The 19370-nt window shown below is 38.6% G+C and overlaps 1 protein-coding gene across 1 annotated transcript in view; it reads left to right on the plus strand.

Annotated features, from left to right (window-relative positions):
* The first annotated feature begins 8041 nt into the window (after nucleotides 1-8041).
* Nucleotides 8042-19370, plus strand: part of LOC130968152 (uncharacterized) — a 47536-nt gene continuing 36207 nt past the window's right edge. Inside the window, exons 1-3 of the mRNA XM_057893259.1 lie at nucleotides 8042-8293; nucleotides 8465-8680; nucleotides 8765-8832. Coding sequence (XP_057749242.1) covers nucleotides 8147-8293; nucleotides 8465-8680; nucleotides 8765-8832 — 431 coding nt within the window. The 5' untranslated portion in view covers nucleotides 8042-8146. The remainder of the gene's footprint in view (nucleotides 8294-8464; nucleotides 8681-8764; nucleotides 8833-19370) is intronic.

Genomic DNA, 19370 nt, shown 5'->3' on the forward strand with positions numbered 1-19370 from the left:
CATTTATGTATCCAGTGGTAATACTGGAAAACAAGATGCTTAGGGTCACAGCCAAGACTCATAAGTAGCTGTGTTCAAGAATCAACATACTTCACTAGGAGAATCAATAACACTATCTGAATTCTGAGTTTCTATGGATGCCAATCATTCTGAACTTCAAAGGATAAAATGAGATGCCAAAACTATTCAGAAGCAAAAAGCTCTAAGCCCCACTCATCTAATTTGAACTTGAGCTTCATTAAAGACTCTGAGATGTTATTGCATCATAATCTTCTTTTTATCCTATTTTATTTGTCTAGTTGCTTGGGGACAAACAATAGTTTAAGTTTGGTGTTGTGATGAGCAGATATTTTATACGCTTTTTGGTATTGTTTTCATATAGTTTTTAGCATGTTTTATTCACTTTTTGTTGTGTTTTTATTAATTTTTATTCAAAAATTATATTTCTGGACTTTACTATGAGTTGGTGTGTTTTTCTGTAATTTCATGTATTTTTTGCTGAAATTGAGGGACCTGAGCAAAAATCTGATTCTGAGGCTGAAAAAGGACTGCAAATGCTGTTGGATTCTGACCCTCCTGTACTCGAAGTGGATTTTCTGGAGCTACATAAACCTAATTGGCGCACTCTAAATTGCGTTGGAAATTATACATCTTGGGCTTTCCAGCAATATATAATAGTCCATACTTTGTTCGAGATTTGATGGGCCAAACTGGCGTTTAAACGCCCACCAGAGACCCTTCTCTGGCGTAAAATGCCAGAACTGGCACCAAAGCTGGAGTTAAACGCCTAAACTGGCATCCAAGCTGGCGTTTAACTCCAGAAATGGCACATGCACGTGAAAGCTAGGAAGCTCAGCCCAAACACTCACCAAGTGGGCCCCGGAAGTGGATTTCTGCACTCTCTGCATCTAGTTACTCATTCTATGTAAACCTACGTTACTAGTTTAGTATAAAAACTACTTTTAGAGATTTATTTTAGAACTTATGATCTTTTTGAAAAATCCTATTGTATCTTCTACAGTATGAACCTCTAAACCCCATAGGTGGGGGTGAGGAGCTCTGCTGTGTTTCCATGGATTAATGCAATTACTACAGTTTTCTATTCAATCACGTTTGTTTCTATTCTAAGATACTCACTCGTATTTCAACATGGAGAATATGATGATCCATAACACTCATCATCATTCCCCAACTTATGAACACGTGCCTGACAACCACTTCCGTTCTACATGAGCTCAACGTAGTCATTGGGCGACAGCTTGAGTGCGTATCTCTTGGGTTTCTAATCCACGAGTTTGACCTGCATCTCCTGATAACAGAGCACTCAAACTCGTGAGATCAGAACCTTGTCTGTGGTATTTGATGACCTCGATTCACTACCCCTTTTAAAAATTTAGTGAACAAGTTCTTTTGGCAAGCACACCAAAATTATCGCCAAGTAATAACCCACAGAGGAGTGGGATCGTATCCACAGAGATTGGCAAATCCAAGCAGTTTTAATTGATTGATGAATTAGTCAAACGGATCAATAAGATTGTGAAGTGCAGAATTGTAAATGACATAAATGTAAATGACTAGAATGTAAAGAAAAGCAATAAAGTGCAGAAATGAAAATTGCTGAATATAAAGTGCTGAATCATAAATGACTTGAATGTAAATGGGAATGGGGAATTGCAGAATGTAAAATTAAGCTATAAAGAAATGGATAGATAAGAATGGGGAAATTCATTGAGATTGGGAGATGTTGTCTCTTTGGATCAAATCTAGCTTATATCTTCTTCAATCATGCAACTCATTGACCTCTTGGCAATCTTGATTGATTGAGCCCCAATCCCTTAGTGACTCAATCTCTCAGATCTTGATCAATAGCCAATTTCTTGGTCTAATTGCTCATGAAGAGAGATATGCTTGGTCCCTAATTATACCACACACCCTTGTAGGTCCAAGTAGAGGAGGGATTATATGTCACGTATCCCATCACTAAAACCCAGAATCTACTCAAATGTGAGAAGGGATTTCAAGCATGGTTTCATGTTTTCTTTTCCAAGGTTCCCATGAAACCCAATTGCATTCAATTTCTTTCCCAAGATGATTGAACACTAAGCATTAAGAACAAAATTCCTTCTAACAAATCAAGAGAAGATGAAGAGAAGAGAATTTCACTATTATCAATCCATCAAGTACAACAGAGCTCCCTCTCTCAATGGGAGGGAAGTTAGCTACTCATAGCTTAGAAAGTACTCAAAAGTGGAATGTAAAAGTGGATCTAGAACTAACTGCTTAACCCTTTCTTCAATACTCTCTGGGCGTATTTATACTACTCCTAGTTAAAATAAAGAAATTACAAAAGTAAAAAGGGAAAATTACATTTTGGAGGGAAAGAAAGCACTCAATAAACGTGACTCCTTAGCTGGCGTATGGCTGGCGCTTCATTAGCGTGTCACGTGCCCTTCAAAATGGCTTGGCGTGCCACGCTCAATCCTTCTTGTGACATTCTTGTGTTGGCGTGCCACGCCTTTGAGCTCAAGTGGCACGCCCCTTTGATTTTTCCACTTTGTTTGCTTCTGGAATCTTTAACTAGCGTGGCACGCCCAGGGTCTGGCGTGCCACGCCCCTTATGATGTGCTTGGCTATGCTCTCTGGAAAGTTACACTAGCGTGGTACGCCCAGGATCTGGCGTGCCACGCCCCTTTGTGAGTGAGTGGTTCCTCTATTTGGCGTGCCACGCCACGAACTCAAGTGGCACGCCCCAATGATGCTTTGGCCTCTGAATGGCACTGGCGTGCCACGCCTGGTTGCTCAAGTGGTACGCCTAAGTGAAGAATAGTGATTGGCGTGCCACGCCTTCGATACCAAGTGGCACGCCCCATGTAATTGGCCTCTTCCACCCTCTCTGAAAACTTATACCAGCGTATCATGCCTATAAGTTGGCGTGCCACGCCCATGATCTTGCCTTGCTCCAGTAAGTGGCGTGCCACGCCTTGGCCTTCAAGTGGCACACCAAAGTAACTTTTTGGAACTGGCGTGCCACGCCTTCGACACCAAGTGGCATGCCCAGTCTTGAATCATCTTCAGCCCCTTCTTTGGACCATTGTACCAGCGTGCCATGCCATGTTGCTCAAGTGGCACGCCCATGTATTTGTGCATTCTTCAAGCTTGGCGTGCCACGCCTGGGTCTTCAAGTGGCACGCCAAAGTATTTGTGCATTCTTCAAGCTTGGCGTGCCACGCCTGGGTCTTCAAGTGGCACGCCAAAGTGACTTTTAGAGCTGGCGTGCCACGCCTTCGACACCAAGTGGCACGCCCAAGTGAGGTTGAGGGGTCAGGCGTGCCACGCCCCTTTTGTGTCCTCCGTTTTGCTCTCTGATATTTTGTACTAGCGTGCCACGCCTAGTCCCTAGCGTGCCACGCCCACATGCATGCTTGGATCTCCCTTCTGGAATTTAGTACTGGCATGCCACGCTTAACTCCTGGCGTGCCACGCTAGTGCATTTTTGTGGCGTTTCCTCCCAAGTGACACGCCAGTCTCACACGCCCAGCTTCTTGTTTGTCTTCTTCCCATTTTTGACACCTTTTTCACCTGTAATTCAGCACAACTCATCTCAAAGTAGTGTACCATAATATTCATCAAATAATGCATGAATTGTACTGATCAAATGAGATTTGTGCTCTTTTATGGTCTTCTTTATGCAAGAAAGAAGGGTAGATGATGCAAGTCATCAGTATTCCGAGTAGGATCTGGGATGGGATAACTGTGACGAGCTTTAAACGCGTGAATGTTGAGCGTAGTGACAGTGTGCAAAAGGATAAATGTATCCTATTCCGACACAAGTGAGAACCGACAGATGATTAGCCATGCGGGAAACCGTAGATGATATGTTTTCACCGAGAGGACGGATGGTAGCCATTGACAATGGTGATCCACCAACATACAGCCTGCCATGGAAGGGACATGCGTTTCTGGAAGAAGAAGACAGTTGGAAAGCAGAAATTCAGAAGACAAAGCAACTCCGAAACCTCAACCTGCTCTCTATTATTGAATAACAAGTACCATTCTTTTCATGCTCTTTTACTTTTCACAAACAAAATCCTTTTTATTATTAATTTCCTGACTAAGAGTTACAAGATAACCATAGCTTGCTTCAAGCCGGCAATCTCCGTGGGATCGACCCTTACTCACGTAAAGTATTACTTGGACGACCCAATGCACTTGCTGGTTAGTTGTGCGGAGTTACAAAAGTGTGATTGCAATTCCGCGCACTAGTGAATTGGCTAGGACTTATGGATTAAGGTCAATTATGCTTGTTTGACTTACTCCTTGATGGTTGGGGTTAACTAGGCGAGACTAACTCATGACAATTACCATAGTTGTGGTTATGGCAATGATAGGACTCCTTGGACCTTCACTCCCAAGTCAAGGTCTCTTTTATGCATTAATTCACAATTTCGCTCATTCCTTATTTCTTTGATTTCTTAGTTCTTTTAATCTTTAATTTCTTCCTCAAAAACCCCTTTTTGCCTTAACAACCAAGGAAGTAACACTTCAATTGCGTCCTAGGGAGAACGACCTGGGAGTCTAAATACTCTCGGTTTATATTGTATTGAATTTATTATTTGATTATGAGGGTTTGTTGTTGGTTTGGACTATGCTACTAACGAATTAATCCTTGTTTTGATTGATACCGAACCGTACACAATAAACTCTTCTACATCATACATCATAAAAAGAGAGAAAAAAAAGGAGCTACAAAGGATCTAGCTTCGCCCCGGTCATAGCATCCTGAGGGCCAGAAGGGATGACAAAGATCGGGACAGCACCGACCACACCATCAGGGCCATTCAGTATCTCCAAATCAGGTTCTGCCTCAAGCTGGGACGTCTCGGTAGGAGGGGCTGTGGAGGCCTTAGCGGTTGACACTAAAGGAGGAGCATCATCATCATCATCAGGAGCAAGCACAATTTTACCATCCTCCACTATGCTGTCCATGCTGAATAAGGAGATGTCAACATCGGCAGCGAGAACTCGGACCTGGGCCTTCAGATTCTCATATAAAGCAGTCATACCATTCACTACATGGCCCTGGAGCTCGGCATAGTCATCATAAGCAGACTGAAGCCTCTCCTTGGTCTCCAACAGCTTGCTATAGGTCCGAGTATAGCTCTCCTTAGCCTTTTTTGCCATCTCTTCAGCCAGATTAGCGGCCGCCTCTGCAGCTATGGCCCTAGCCTTCTCCCTCTCCGCCGTAAGCTCCAATCCAACATTCTTGGCCTCCAACTCATCCTTCAAACCCTTCATCCTATCATAATCGGCCTTAGCTTCTTCAAGAAAAGCCCTAGTGGCGCGAACAAGAGACTCCTTAACAACCCGAGACAAAACAGCGCTAAGATTAGCCATCCGGATAAAATCAAGGTGGTGAAGGATGGACACGTCATCAGTAGGAACCTTGCCATAAGGAGCGATGAGTTTTGAAGTGAAAGCCACACCATCAAAATATTTATCATCCAAATTGTAAATTCCGGAAGTCCTTGACTTCTTGGGAGGAGGACCAGATGGAGAAGGGGAGAAGGCAGCACCAGAAATCACCAAGGGAGGCTCAGTAGGAACCGTCGGAACTCGAGGGGTTGAGATGACCTTCCTCGGTCCCTGAAGGTCAGACTCCGGCTTCTTCGGAAGAACCTGACTAGAACCCTCCCCTGACGTCTTGCTCTGAATATTTTGAGCGGCCACTATTTTCTTGGTCTTTCTCAGGACCTTCATCGAATCAGAATGAGCAACCATCTCTGAAAAAGAAGAAAGGAATCACAGAAACAGTTATGTAATACGCAAATAAAGTAACAAGAGAAGACTGCCTCATAAAGAAGTCGGGCGCTACCTAGCTCGGAACAGAGGAGAGCAGGATCTCCTAAAAACCTCTTCGTGTTTAGATGAGGAGGCTCCCCACAATGCTCCTCTAAGACACCTACAAAAGCCCTTTCTACCTCATCTAAACTCTCCCACTGGTACTTAAGAACTAAAGGGTCTTTCTGCCACCATAAGGGAAATGTCGGCTCATCGTTTTCGTCCAAGAAGAAGGGCCAACACCCTCAACAGCTCAGACTTTGAAGTAAAAGTTCTTAAAATCTTGGAAAGAGTCATCAAACATGGAAAAAAACTTTCTTCCCTTGGATAGCCCGGAAGGAGATCTAAGAAGCTTTCTTCTTGGCCACCCCCGGTTTGGTCAGCACAAACAAATAAAGAAAAAGGGAAAGGGTAGGTCGGACACCCAACTCTTGACACAACAATTGAAACATCTTCATAAAAGCCCAAGAATTCGGATGAAGCTGTAAAGGGGCCACATTACAGTTCCACAAAATTTCGGTCTCAAAGGTAGTAAAAGGAAAGGTAATACCTAGCTAGGTAAAGAAATAGTCATATGCATAAAAGAAAGGATGCTCTGTCCGACTTAAAGGAAGGAAACTAACCCTCTCCTCGGAGTCGGGCGACACTAGCTCATAGTTCTTTTCATCTTCCCTACACTCACAAATTCTATGGAACCTCCTAAGCTTCTCACAATACTCCGGATCAGCCACAGTAACACACATTAACACTATCGAATCCAACCAATCAGCCATACCAGCAAGGACCTTCGTAGACATCTCAACAATATTCTTACGCGAAGACATAAGAAAACTACACCTACAACAAGAAAATGGAAGAAAGGTCACTACCAAGCAACTCGGGCAGAATCAAAAAAACAAAAAACAACCAGCAAACGACAGAATCCAACAGCGAAAAAAGGCGCCCTAAGGTTCAAAGATCACCACCAAAACCTAGGGGCACCCTTTGGAGGTAACAGTACAGAATACAGAAGGGAAGAAATGCTGCGAGCCAAAATCCTAACTCTCTCGACAAAGGAAACACAAGGAGGTAAATCAAGGCGCCAACATTTCTTCAAAGGGACAAGCAAAGCAAAAAGATCAAAACTTTCCAGAAAATAAACATGCAATACCAACAGAGACCAACACAGAACTACCAGCGAACCAGAAAAATACAGAAGGCACAATAAAAGAAAGAAAAAGTACCAACCTGCGATAGGAGCAACTGCAACAAACGCACAACAGAGGCACAAACGATCCACACGAATAAAGGCCTAATCAATAGGCTTTAAAGATGCTCGCGCACTCCCAAAAAACTAACGCCCTCGAAAGCAATGCCACAATTAAGGAGCGAAGGTAAAAACGCTTTGCATTTTTAAATGGCACTTAAAAGACGTGAAGCCCGCATAAGAAGAAGGAGATCGGACGCTACCAAACGAGATGCTTGAACACGACTTCCCAAAGAGGTCGAAAATCAGCAGCACATCCTCATGGGAAGATCGAAGCTCAAGTAGGGGCATAGTTCATACCCTGGACCGAACTGTAAAGTCCGAGTTGTCCAAAGGGCCAACCTCTTTAAAGGACAAGCTGTTACAACAGACTCTCCGTGCAGAGTCCGCACAAATCGCAAAGAGGCCCAAGAAGGCCCAGAAGAAACCAGCGCCTGAGTAGAAAGGCGGTTAACTAAAAAGATGATCTCATCCACAAAAGATAAAAGATAAGATAACAAACTTATCTCATAAAGATCATCAAGAACACTACTATAAATACACTAGAGCACCCAGGTATAACTCATACTCCAATTCTACAAAAAACCTGCCAAAAGCCCGTACTGACTTAAGCATCGGAGTCTCTTGCAGGCACCACTTCCCTCCGGTGAACGTTCACCAGCAGCGCTTCCCACTCCAACAAATCAGACACGGCAACCTCGACCTGTCCAGAAGATCTCGTCCGAGATCGACCTCCCAATTTCAGGTAACTCACGGAATATGACCTTTTCAAAAAAGTAATTTAATTTTTAAAATTTTTTTCTATAATCTATAATGTTAAAATAAAAATTAACGTAATTTCAAAAGATTTATATTTTCGTAATATTATTATGTACAAAAACACTAATATCAACTAATTTCAATTCGGTCAAGAATTAAGTCAACCAATTTTCTATGAAAATGTGGTCAAGAATTTGGGTGGTGTCGGATATTTTATAGAACGTATTCCTTCCTGTGACCCTAATCCAATTTCAAAAGTTCACCACATTCTAAAGCAGAACAAGAGCAACCAGTTCTAAGAGAATGGCCTCCAACATCATAACAATAAGCTCAAGCTTGGTTCTAGCAGTGATAGTGTCTTTCACAGTTCAAATCTTCTACTTCTCTCCCATCGATCCACTCCCTCTGGAACTTCCACCTTCATCTTCTACACCAGGAAACCAATTACAGGTTCAGAAAATGCATATCATATATTTTTTTTTTAAGAAAAAAAAGAGCTAACACTTATAGTGGAGCTTATTATAATTGAAGAATTAAAAAAATTAAGAAATAAAAGAGAGCTAAAGTGCTCCGTAATTAATATTTAAATTTTTGTTATATGTTACTTTGTTTCCTTAGCAGAACATAACTAAGCTTGGAGAAGGGGCTCTGAAGGATCCAGAGGATGTGTGTGTGGACAACGACGGAACTCTCTATGCCGCGACTCGCGACGGTTGGATCAAAAGATTGCCCAGAAATAACGAAAATTGGGAGAACTGGAAGCATATTGACAGTAACACTTTGCTAGGAATCGCTGCTTCTAAAGATGGTGGCCTTTTTGTTTGTGACGTTGAAAAGGTAACCACTGAATCTCTCATTCATATCTTAATTTATTGGTTCAGAGCATAATAACATGGTTAATTATAATTGTTTATATTGCAGGGTTTGTTCAAGGTTACAGACGATGGTTTTAGCCTTCTCCTTTCACAAGTGAATGGTTCTCGGTTAAGGTGAGTTCTTACTCTCATAATATTTTGCTTCAATAAAATCTGAAATTATGTTTAAAATACTTGGTTGCCTTTTTGCTTGTGATGATACGGATCTAATTCTTCACTGAATCTGCTTCACCCAAATGTTTGCACCTCTGTTTTGTTTGTAATTTTTTTTTTCTTTTTGTTAATGAAAATAAGGAAGAAAAATAAAAATAAATAAACTAAAAAACGTTAAGCAAGCTGCGTCAGCAACTTTAAATTGTACGTCAGTAGAGTCATGATCAGAAGTTCATAACACATTCACTTTAAAATGACCTATCCTTTTTATCCAGCCAGTGCTTTCAACTGCAGTGGTGATAAGTCATCATATACGTTTTAGAAGATTTGTAGTTATTGTAGCTTATTTTATTATTTATTTTTGGGTAAACTAATAAAATAGTACTTGAAACTTGAAAGTTCAAATTATGGACTATAGTTTAACAAAAATACTATTTATACACTAAAATTAACTACTATATATTTATATATAAATATATATAATTTAACTTATTTTTAATTTATATTTTATATTCTAATGCGAATCGATTGAATTCTATTTTAATAACTAATTTTAATAACTGATTTTAACATATATCTAACACGATTGAAAATATAATTACAAAAAGTATGAACGATAAGTTCTAAAAGATTTAAAAACATAACAAAACTAACTAAATATTAAATATATTTTTTAAAAAGACTTTTGAAATTATATTTTAATGTAATGTTTTGCAAATAAGATTAGAAATATGAGATATTTTTATTTTTAATTAATAATTTTATACCAGGTAAATTTTGTTTTTTTTTTTTTTTGTGTATAACTGAAATGTTTCTAAAAAAATGAAGAAAATATAGAAATCGAATTTGGTTTCAATTTTTCGCATGCACCTTTTAAATAATTATTTAAATATTTATACAAAACTTCAAATCAAATAGACAAGTTATTTGTCCGAAAAATAGTTTGCCACTACTTAAAGAATGATATTTTTATTATTTTTATCGCGTTTTTATAATTTCGTTTCTGAATTTATTTGTGTTTCAAATTTTTAGAATTTTTTTTAGCAAACGTAAACTTTGAAAAAACCATTTTAACTTCTTTATTTTTCTCTAGCAATTTGGAGTCCATACGTCTCTGCTACTTGTTGAGGCCCATTTGTTTTGACTTTTGATGCATTACGTTGCAGTTAAAATTATGTGAATTTATCAATTTAACATACCAATTGTTACAGTTATGCAGCCGTATTTCCGATTGCAGACTGTAATTTAAAATATGGCATTGGATTAACACACATTAAGCTAGTCTCATATCACTCTAATAATAAATTAACGTGTGTTAATCAATTTTCAAAAAAAGATATAAGAACGAAAAAATTCATCTCCATACGAAAATGACACAGGGAAAGAGGGAAATAATTTTAAGATAGTCACGTGCAAGGGAATAGCAAGATACCAATACCATTTGTCAAGGACACATAATGAATTAATGATATATTGAAATGGACGTGGCTACTAGATTCTGTCAAGGAGGAATACTTTTCTGCTGGGACCATTTAGACTAGTTACAGTGATCCATCATCTATCGAGTATGTACAAGCATAGTTATCAAAGTCCAACTCGCCAATTGATCCCGTTAACTTATTGAATTATTGGTGCATACTATGTTGAGAAAAAATGGTGAAGGGATAAAAGATTTATTTTTATAGATAACTAAATCTTTTTTGAGAAAATATGTCATTTTATTTTTGTTATTTAAAAAAAATTATACAGGCTACTTTTCATTCTCTTTATATAAATATCTTTTCATCATAGAATTATTTTTAATTATTAGATCACTTATTTAGCGTGTATATAAGTCGAATAAAATCAAATTTGTTTAAATTTAGATCTAACTATAAATTTAGAATTCAGACTGAGCCAATTTTACGGAATTTTACAGGATTTTAAACTCTATAAAATACTGTCTCTTTTAAATTAAATTAAAATAAGCTATAGATATGATTTAAACCTAATTAATTTCACATTTAAGAATGACAAAACAACTTTGTGGGATGTAGGAGTGGTAAAATGAACCAAATTCGTCGGGTCGACTTGTTAAAATTGTCAAAAAAAGATGGATCGATACGAGATTTTGAACACATTAATTTTAAAAAATCGCTAAACCCACATCGCCAAACCCACATAGCCAAAATCATGAGCTTTGGCAAGGTCAGGAGGGTTAGCTCAATGAACCTGTAATATTGTTATTTTTTTTAAAAAGAGGACAATGTTGATATTTAATTAAAGGATATACATACCAAAATTTAGGATTTCAAAGGCAAAAGCTTAGTCTTACAGTCACTAATGCTTTCATTCTCTCGTCTAGTCACCACACTAGTGATTAACCTCATTGCCTCTGTCAACACAATCTCTCTCTCTCTTTCTCTCTCTCTCTCTCTCTCTCTCTTAACTTTCTACCTTTCTCTCTTTCTCTCTCTCTTGCCATCGCTAATGCTTAAACCTCTTCACTCCACTTTCTCCCTTTAGCTTCCAACTCGAGTTCGCACCCAGCCTCATTTTTGTCCAGCTTTTCGTTGCCTACAGCCTTGTCTAGTCATCGTTCATATCTTCACCGTCTCTAACTAGCCATTTCCTACTATCTCCAGCTCCTTTTCCATCTCCGAATCTGCCAAAATAATTATTGTGCATTGTGAGTAGCTGGGTCAGTGGTGCGCGAAATTAGAACTCGCATAACTGAACCGGCAAGTACACCAAGTCGTCCAAGTAATATCTCAGGTGAGTGAGGGTCGATCCCACGAGGATTGTCGGATTGAGCAAGCAACAGTTATCTTGCTGGACTTAGTCAAGCGAATAGAAAAGATAGTTGTTGTTGTAGGCACATGAAACAAAATAAGAACGAAAGTAATACCGAATTGACGTAGAACCAATGATGAGAAATTAGTTAAAGCCTCAGAGATGCTTGTTCTTCCGGATTAATACTTCTTACTGACTATTTTAACAATAAATGATTCATTCAATGGCAAGGCTGTAAGTAATTAAAGTCAGGGTCAGTGGTCATTAATCTCCTCTGATCCACACTAAATGCAAGGGTCAGTGGTCATTCGATCTGAACGAGAATGAAGCTCACGCAATTCAATCTCTGGTGATCCTACTCAAAACGCCATAGACAAGATCAGATCTTTCGGATCTGAGAATAAAGCTCAGGGTTCTAGCCTTAGCTCCACAGAAACCTCAATTACCCATGACTAACAAGATTTTATATCACTTATCCCAATTAGCCCAGATACTCTATTGGAACCTGTGATGCATTCTCAAGCTGCAGCTCAATACTATCCTGTCAGGGACTCGCAAGAACTCATGTAGAATAAAGGATCATACTTCTGTTCCACCCCAGATTCATAAGGATGAAGAACCAAATTGCATTATAGAATAGAATCAAACGTATATTAAAATAGAAAAGTAATTATATTAATCCATGGGAATGAGTAGAGCTCCTATCCTTAATTTAGGAGGTTTAGTTGCTCATACTTTAAAGAAAAAACAGAAAAGAAGGTGTAAAAACTCTAAGACTAAACCTAAAAGATATTGTTCTTAATTAAAATTTACAAAAAGAGAATAAAATAAGCTAAGAAGTGTTAAAATCCACTTTGGTCATGTGCTTTATATGCCTGGCATTCAACTTGGGCTTCTGGGCGTTAAACGTCTATTGGGGGGTGAGCGTGATATTTCCTTGCTCCCTAGGTGGCGTTGAACTCTAGTCTTGGGTGTTCAACGCTGGGCTTGCTCCTCTTTGGGCGTTGAACTCCAGTCTTGGGCGTTCAACTTGGAGGCTGGTCATTCTTGAGCGTTGAACTCTAGAGGAGGGCATTCGATGCCCGTTTTGAGCAGTGATTCCAAAAGCAAAGAATAGACAATTATATATTTCTGGAAAGCCCTGGAAGTTTTCTTTCCAAAGACATTGAGAACGCATCAATTGGATCTCTGTAGCGCAAGATATGCTTGTTAGAATGCACGGAGGTCAGGATTTGACAGCATGTGCTATCCTTTCTTTGCCTCTGAATTAGACTTTGCCAAAACTTGCCAATCTCACCCAAAAATCACCTAAAATCATAAGAAAAACACAAAAACTCAAAGTATCATCCAAAAGGTGAATTTTGCACTAAAACATACTAAAACTTAATAAACCTTAATAAAATATAACTAAAAATGCTGTGAAAAAGGGTATGAGATGCTCCATCATCAGAACATCAAACTTAAACTGTTGCTTGTCCTCAAGCAACCAAAAACAAGATAGGACAATTGGAAGAGAAAAATATAATAGGTCTCAGAGTTGTCAATGATGCTCAGTTCCTAATATTGAATGGGGCTATTAGCTCTTTTCTTCTGAACAGTTTTAGCATCTCACTTTCCTTTGAAGCTCATAAATATTGACATCCCTTAGAATTAGAATCTGGAAGATATTATTGATTCTCTTTTAGCTTTTCTTTATTCTTGAACACAACTTTTTATTTTGGTGCTTTGCACCTTTTCAAGCCTAGTCGTGACTCTAAGCGTTTTGTTTTCAAGTATTACCACCGGATACATAAACGCCACAGGCACTTAACTGGGGGAACCCTTTGGATTCGAATTTAGCTTTGCATAAATTCCCAGACAGTGGTGCCTAGAGTTCTTAAGCATACTCTTTTATTGTCTTGGATCACGACTTTAACTGCTCAGTCTCAAGTATTTTATTTGATACCTTCACACCATAAGCATATAGTTAGGGATAGTAACTCATTTGACCTTTTTAGGCCAAATTTGACACTCCTAACCATTGATGCTCAAAACCTTGGACCCTTTTCTTGGTTTTCTTCTTTTTTTTCTCTTTTTTTTTTCTTTTTTGTTGTTGTTTCTTTTGCTTCAAGAATCCATATTTTTGTTTTCAAAGAACCAATAATACTTCTCTAAATTCACTGTTCTTCAAGAGCCAACATGCTTTGTAACACCCTAATATTCAAATCCTTATGCTCGAGTCATAAGTCAATGATATTACAGTGGTACGACTCTCAGGTAGATTTTTAATACATAAATATAGGTAATTTCGAAAGGAGTATTACTCGAGAAACCTGAAAAAGGAGTAAAATAAAATCGTGAAGATGTATCACTCACGTTTCGACAACTAAAAGGTAAAGCATGAAGTCGAAAGTGATATACAGATAAAGGCATAAAGGAGAATAAGAGAAGGACAATATATAGATATATAACATAAGTAAATAGCCACTAGTCGCGACCCGCGAAGTTTAGGTCGGCTAGGGTACAGTATAACAGTAGTTGATAATAGAATCTCCTAATCTCTCCCAAAAGAAACATAAGAGCCTCTATAGGCAAGTTCAAAAGAATCAAATACATAATATAAGTTCTTCAAAATAAAGGTGGAGAGATTCTAAGCAAAATATATAGTGGAGAATGTAAAGATCTTCGCCATCTGTCAGATGAACCATAGCTCACTTCTGAGTACCTAGACCTGCATCTGAAAAATAAGAGATATATACAGAATGAAAACCCCCGACCCATGGGTTCCCAATATGGTAAAAGTGCCAAATAAATACAATGCATTGTAACAAAAACTCACTAAGCATCCTAAACTTCCTTTCACCAAATATTCACCCTATGTTCTCGCTAATACATAAACAGGCAACTGTCATAAGGGAATGCTAAATCTAATTCATATTTTTCATGCTTCCTAACTTTCTAACTCTCCTACAAATCAGAATCAAAATCATAAGCCAAACCATCACCAGTTATGTTGTCTCGGCAATTCTATATCAATACTTCATATTCGCACCTGGAGCAACTGAAATCACTTCACTGCGTCTACCTAGGGAACTCAAATTATATCATTCAATAGTCATCATCATTATTCAATTACATCATCAATTCATCTCATCAAGAACAGCCCTTAGCGTCCACCAACACCAGCATGAAGGACCTCTCAGTTGTACAAACACAGGCAATACAGATAAGTAAGACATCATTAAAGTACAAGTAGAACAAGTAGCACATAATCAGGTAACATAGCATATATGATATAGCAATTCAAAACAAATAGGAAAATCCAAACAATTCAAACATATGCAAATGATGTATGCTTGTCATATGGCTGATGATATCATCTGTCGGTTATATAGCCAACCCGACACGTCTTGGTAGCTAACCATGGATAGAAACACCAATCACGGAGCAAGTAGGTTTGAGCTACAACCCCCTTGCTACTACCAGCTCAACCAAGAGCCAGTGGAATAACCATTACTGTGGCTACTACCCAGGCGGGTGTTTAAAAGCTCAACTTGGAGTGAGTGGATTCACCACTACTGTCGCTATTACCCAGGTGTCACAATCTTTGACTTTGAGCAAGTGGGACGAACCACAACCTTGCTACTGTCTAGGATCTCAAAATATACATTCATTCAACTTAAAATCAATCATCGTTGTTATCAAATCTCAAATGTTAACCTGGAGCAAGCGGGACGAACCACCACCCTTACTATTTTTGAAGAGTTATAAACTTTATGGACCGAGTTACGGACCACCAAATTTAGTCAAAAATCAGTTTTTATCAAAAAACAAAAATCCCCAATTTTTACAATGTTCACAAGCCAAATTCATTTCCACTCATCCGAATGACCACAACCCAACCACATTCACATAATTACACGCAACTAAACCAAACCTACCTCCTCTATACAATTTCACCCAAAATTATCAAATTCCACACTTCAATTACTCAAACCTTATTATTCAATAACCAAACCAATTATTCACACATTCAATATCTAAAATCTATTCAATCTCTTATATCATCATACAATACACACATCAACTTAACTTTCTTACCTCTCTCCGGCCTCTGGCCCAAATTCACAATTTAATTGCATATTCCACAAACCAATATTCATTATCCAATTCATCATATTCTCAACATACCAAACATGCAAATTCACACAATTTCTCAACTCAATCATTAATTCACATGACATATCAACTATGCATATTAGCACCAACCATTTACACAATCCAAACTTAATCCTATGGGCATCTAGCCTAAGAATTCTCATTACACCACACGGTACTTAAATGAAACTTAAACCGTACCTCTTGTAGCCAAAATAATTGAGCATCTTCTTGGAAGTCTCCACCAATCCTTAGCTGTAAGCCTCACCAAAGCTCCTCAAGCAACACCAACCTCCCAATTCTGCACCAAAATCACCAAATACACTAACATAACCAATTTCACATATATACATTAACTTAGGGTTCATGAAAATGATAAATCACAAGGGTTGGAGGGTTTCTTACCTTAACCCACCGAAGTTTATGATAAATATCACCCATTGCTCATACTAGAGTACTCCTAAACAACCAAAATCACATGATTTCCTCAAAACCCAAATCAAATTCAAATTTAAAGTGGAAAACAAAAAATGGGCAGAGGATAGTGAGATACTCACCACAAACCTTACATAGAATTATAGAGGATGAGAAAAGCGACGCGTCGCTGTAAACGGCTTGTCAATCGGAGTTCCGGAGAGAAAGTTATGGTGATTTGAAGTCGGAACTTGGATTAGGTTTTCTCCTCTCTTCTCTCTTCTCCAAATATCCGCCCGTACCCTCTTCCTTTAGGGTAAATGAGCTGAAATGCTCATAACTAATGTTTATATATGTTGGGTCTTGGGCCCACTTGGGCCCGATTCACTTATTTTTGTCTGTTGGCCCAATTTTGGGCCAAAACCTTTAATATTAGCACTCTAAATCGTACTTTAAATATTTCTACTTTCCCTAATTAAAATTCCTAATTTCTTAACCTCATTTACTTATAATCAATTTTTTCAACTGTAGTACCAGACAGATCTTAGCCGGTACTGCCGATCAAAATTCTAGTGCATGTTTTTACGCTGAAAACTATGTTTTCCAACTCAGAAAATTTTACTGAGTCCAAATATCATATTTAAATTATTAAATTCCTATTGCTAATTTTCTAACCATTTTCGCTCATATCTAATTTATTATTTAATTAATTACGGTTAGACCGGGTTTTACATTCTACTCCCCTAACAGAAATGTTTTCCCTCGAAAATTCTATCTGCCACCACGAGTACGTGATCATAGTCTCCCTTTATATCCAACACATAGTAGGTCTAATGTCTTTTTACTCTGCGTGCTTCCGTTGTCGCGCTCTGATTTCTCTATCTCCGAGGGTCTCAGTCGTTCGTTCAACGCCGACCAACAGCCTCGTTCTTTACTTTTATCGTCTCATCAACTCACATCCTATTAAATCTCAAATCATGTCATCAATAATATCACCATCATCGTTAATCATAGTCATCATTCCACATCACGATAATCAACAAAAGATCATCACCACACCTTAATCATACTCCATCACTATCCTCTCTCTCTGTTAAGCCTATTACCACTAATCACTGCTCAACTCCAAGCATAACCTCTAGACTTACTTTCTTATTCCCAAACCCTCAAATCTATATATATAAATTGTTGTTTTAAAGTCTTTGACTAATTAATCAAAACTTTCTTCGTTTTTAGAAATCAAAGGAGTTTGAAATAACAAGTTAACAAAATTATAAGAATCTGCTTTTCTTTAGTAATTTATAAAAGCATTCAAAACACATCTCTTTTGTTAAAGTTACTCAAATCAACAATCATTTTCAAAATCATAACCAACACTCCTTCAAATTCTTGGGAAAATTTTGACAGCACCTCTCCTAAGAATTGGAGTTTACCACCCGTCACGGGTTTCCTCAAACCAATCTCAGTACAACATCAGCATTTCAATTTAATAGTTTTCAAAGTCGTCTTTCAAAACCAATCATTATAAATCTCAATCTAAATCCAAGGTCATCATGACCAAATATCATAGTACTCATCTCTCAAACACGGCGACTTGTACTTACTCATCAGCTAAATCCAATTACGCATCAACGATCATTTCCTCATCCATTTCAGAACCATCAAAGTTCATAGCCATAATTCATCCCAATTATCTAAAATCATTATCTATATTCGTTCACTAACCTTTTAAGTACTCAAAGCATAAAGCATTTCTAATCATACCCTACTATTCCTTATTATTACCATACTATGCTAACGCTTCAGCAAGCTTCCGCTGCGTCATTCTGATTATTAACCACTAAAAATCCAGAAATCAACCAATTAAATGACAAACACAACCTATCGATCTCAACAGAAAATCGTTTACATCACAGGCATTTATCCACTTGTATTAATCTGCTAAAGTTATCAGGTATTCAGAGCCCAAAGCATTCTTGTTTAAAGCGAACCCCTACTCGGACCATCCGGTTTGGTTCTAAGTCTAGTACTAAGCTCGAAATTCCCAGTTTTATTGTAAAGGTGGTATTATAAAATCATGCACTGTCCTTTAAGCCTAATTATTGTAATTACCTCAATCTTACTGTCGCAATCGGCCTGCATCATGACTCCCGCCTCGTTGGCAATTTCTTGATACATGCCTAGTAACCCACACTTGTAACATACACCTAACCCCAATCGGCACGACCTATTTGGGTGATGACTTCCACATCTCTGACAGCTCGAAACATCTGAAGCAGCCGTTGTCTGTTTTTCCTTACAATTCCCTTGGGACTCCTCATTCGTTGCAAAGTTATTCCGTCCTTGGGGAAGTGTTGTGTGCATCCTCTCTCCTTAAACTCTCGACCCCTTGGTGCAAATCCTTGGTTGGGCTCCCTATGACTTCCTTTCTCTGCAGCCACCTTTTTCACACACTCTTCAGCAATTCTGCTCTTATTCACCAACTTTGAGAAAGTGCGGATCTGCATTGGTCCCACTGAACTTAAGATATTGTTCCGGAGCCCTCCTTCATACTTAATGCACTTCCATTCCTCGAAGTCTCTCGGAGTTCCCTGACACATATAGAAAAACCTGAATAGTTCCTTAAATTTTTCTGTATACTCAGACACGGACATAACACCCTGCTTCAGTTGCAGTAACTCCAGTTCCTTGGCCGTCCTAGCAGAATTCAGAAAGTACTTTTTGTAAAATTCCACCTAGAAGGCATCCCAAGTGATAGGATCATCACCCTGCTACAGGAGATGTCAGGCTTCTTGCCACCAATACGATGCTTCTCCAGTGAGCAGATAGGTAGCAAATTCAATACACTACTCTTCAAGTACCAACTGTGCTTACAGTGCTTACTCCATAGCCTGAAACCAAGTATCAGCTTCAGTCGGATTGGTGGTTCCCTTGAACTTAGGTGGATTAACCTTTAAGAAGGTTGCCAGTGTTATCAGGACCTCAGCTCCACTTCCGCCATTGCCATTATTATTTATCTGTTGCCTAAGAGCCTCTGCAGTGGCCTGCATAGTAGCAGCCATATTCTCCAACACCGCAATGAAGTCTACCGGGTTATTCGGGTTGGTTTCCGGTCCTTAAGTACTAGTACGACCTCTCTCACGGCTTCGACTGCGTCCACGAGGCACCATCTGGTC

This window comes from Arachis stenosperma, chromosome 3, assembly GCF_014773155.1.
Source record: "Arachis stenosperma cultivar V10309 chromosome 3, arast.V10309.gnm1.PFL2, whole genome shotgun sequence".
In the NCBI taxonomy this organism is placed as follows: Eukaryota; Viridiplantae; Streptophyta; class Magnoliopsida; order Fabales; family Fabaceae; genus Arachis; species Arachis stenosperma.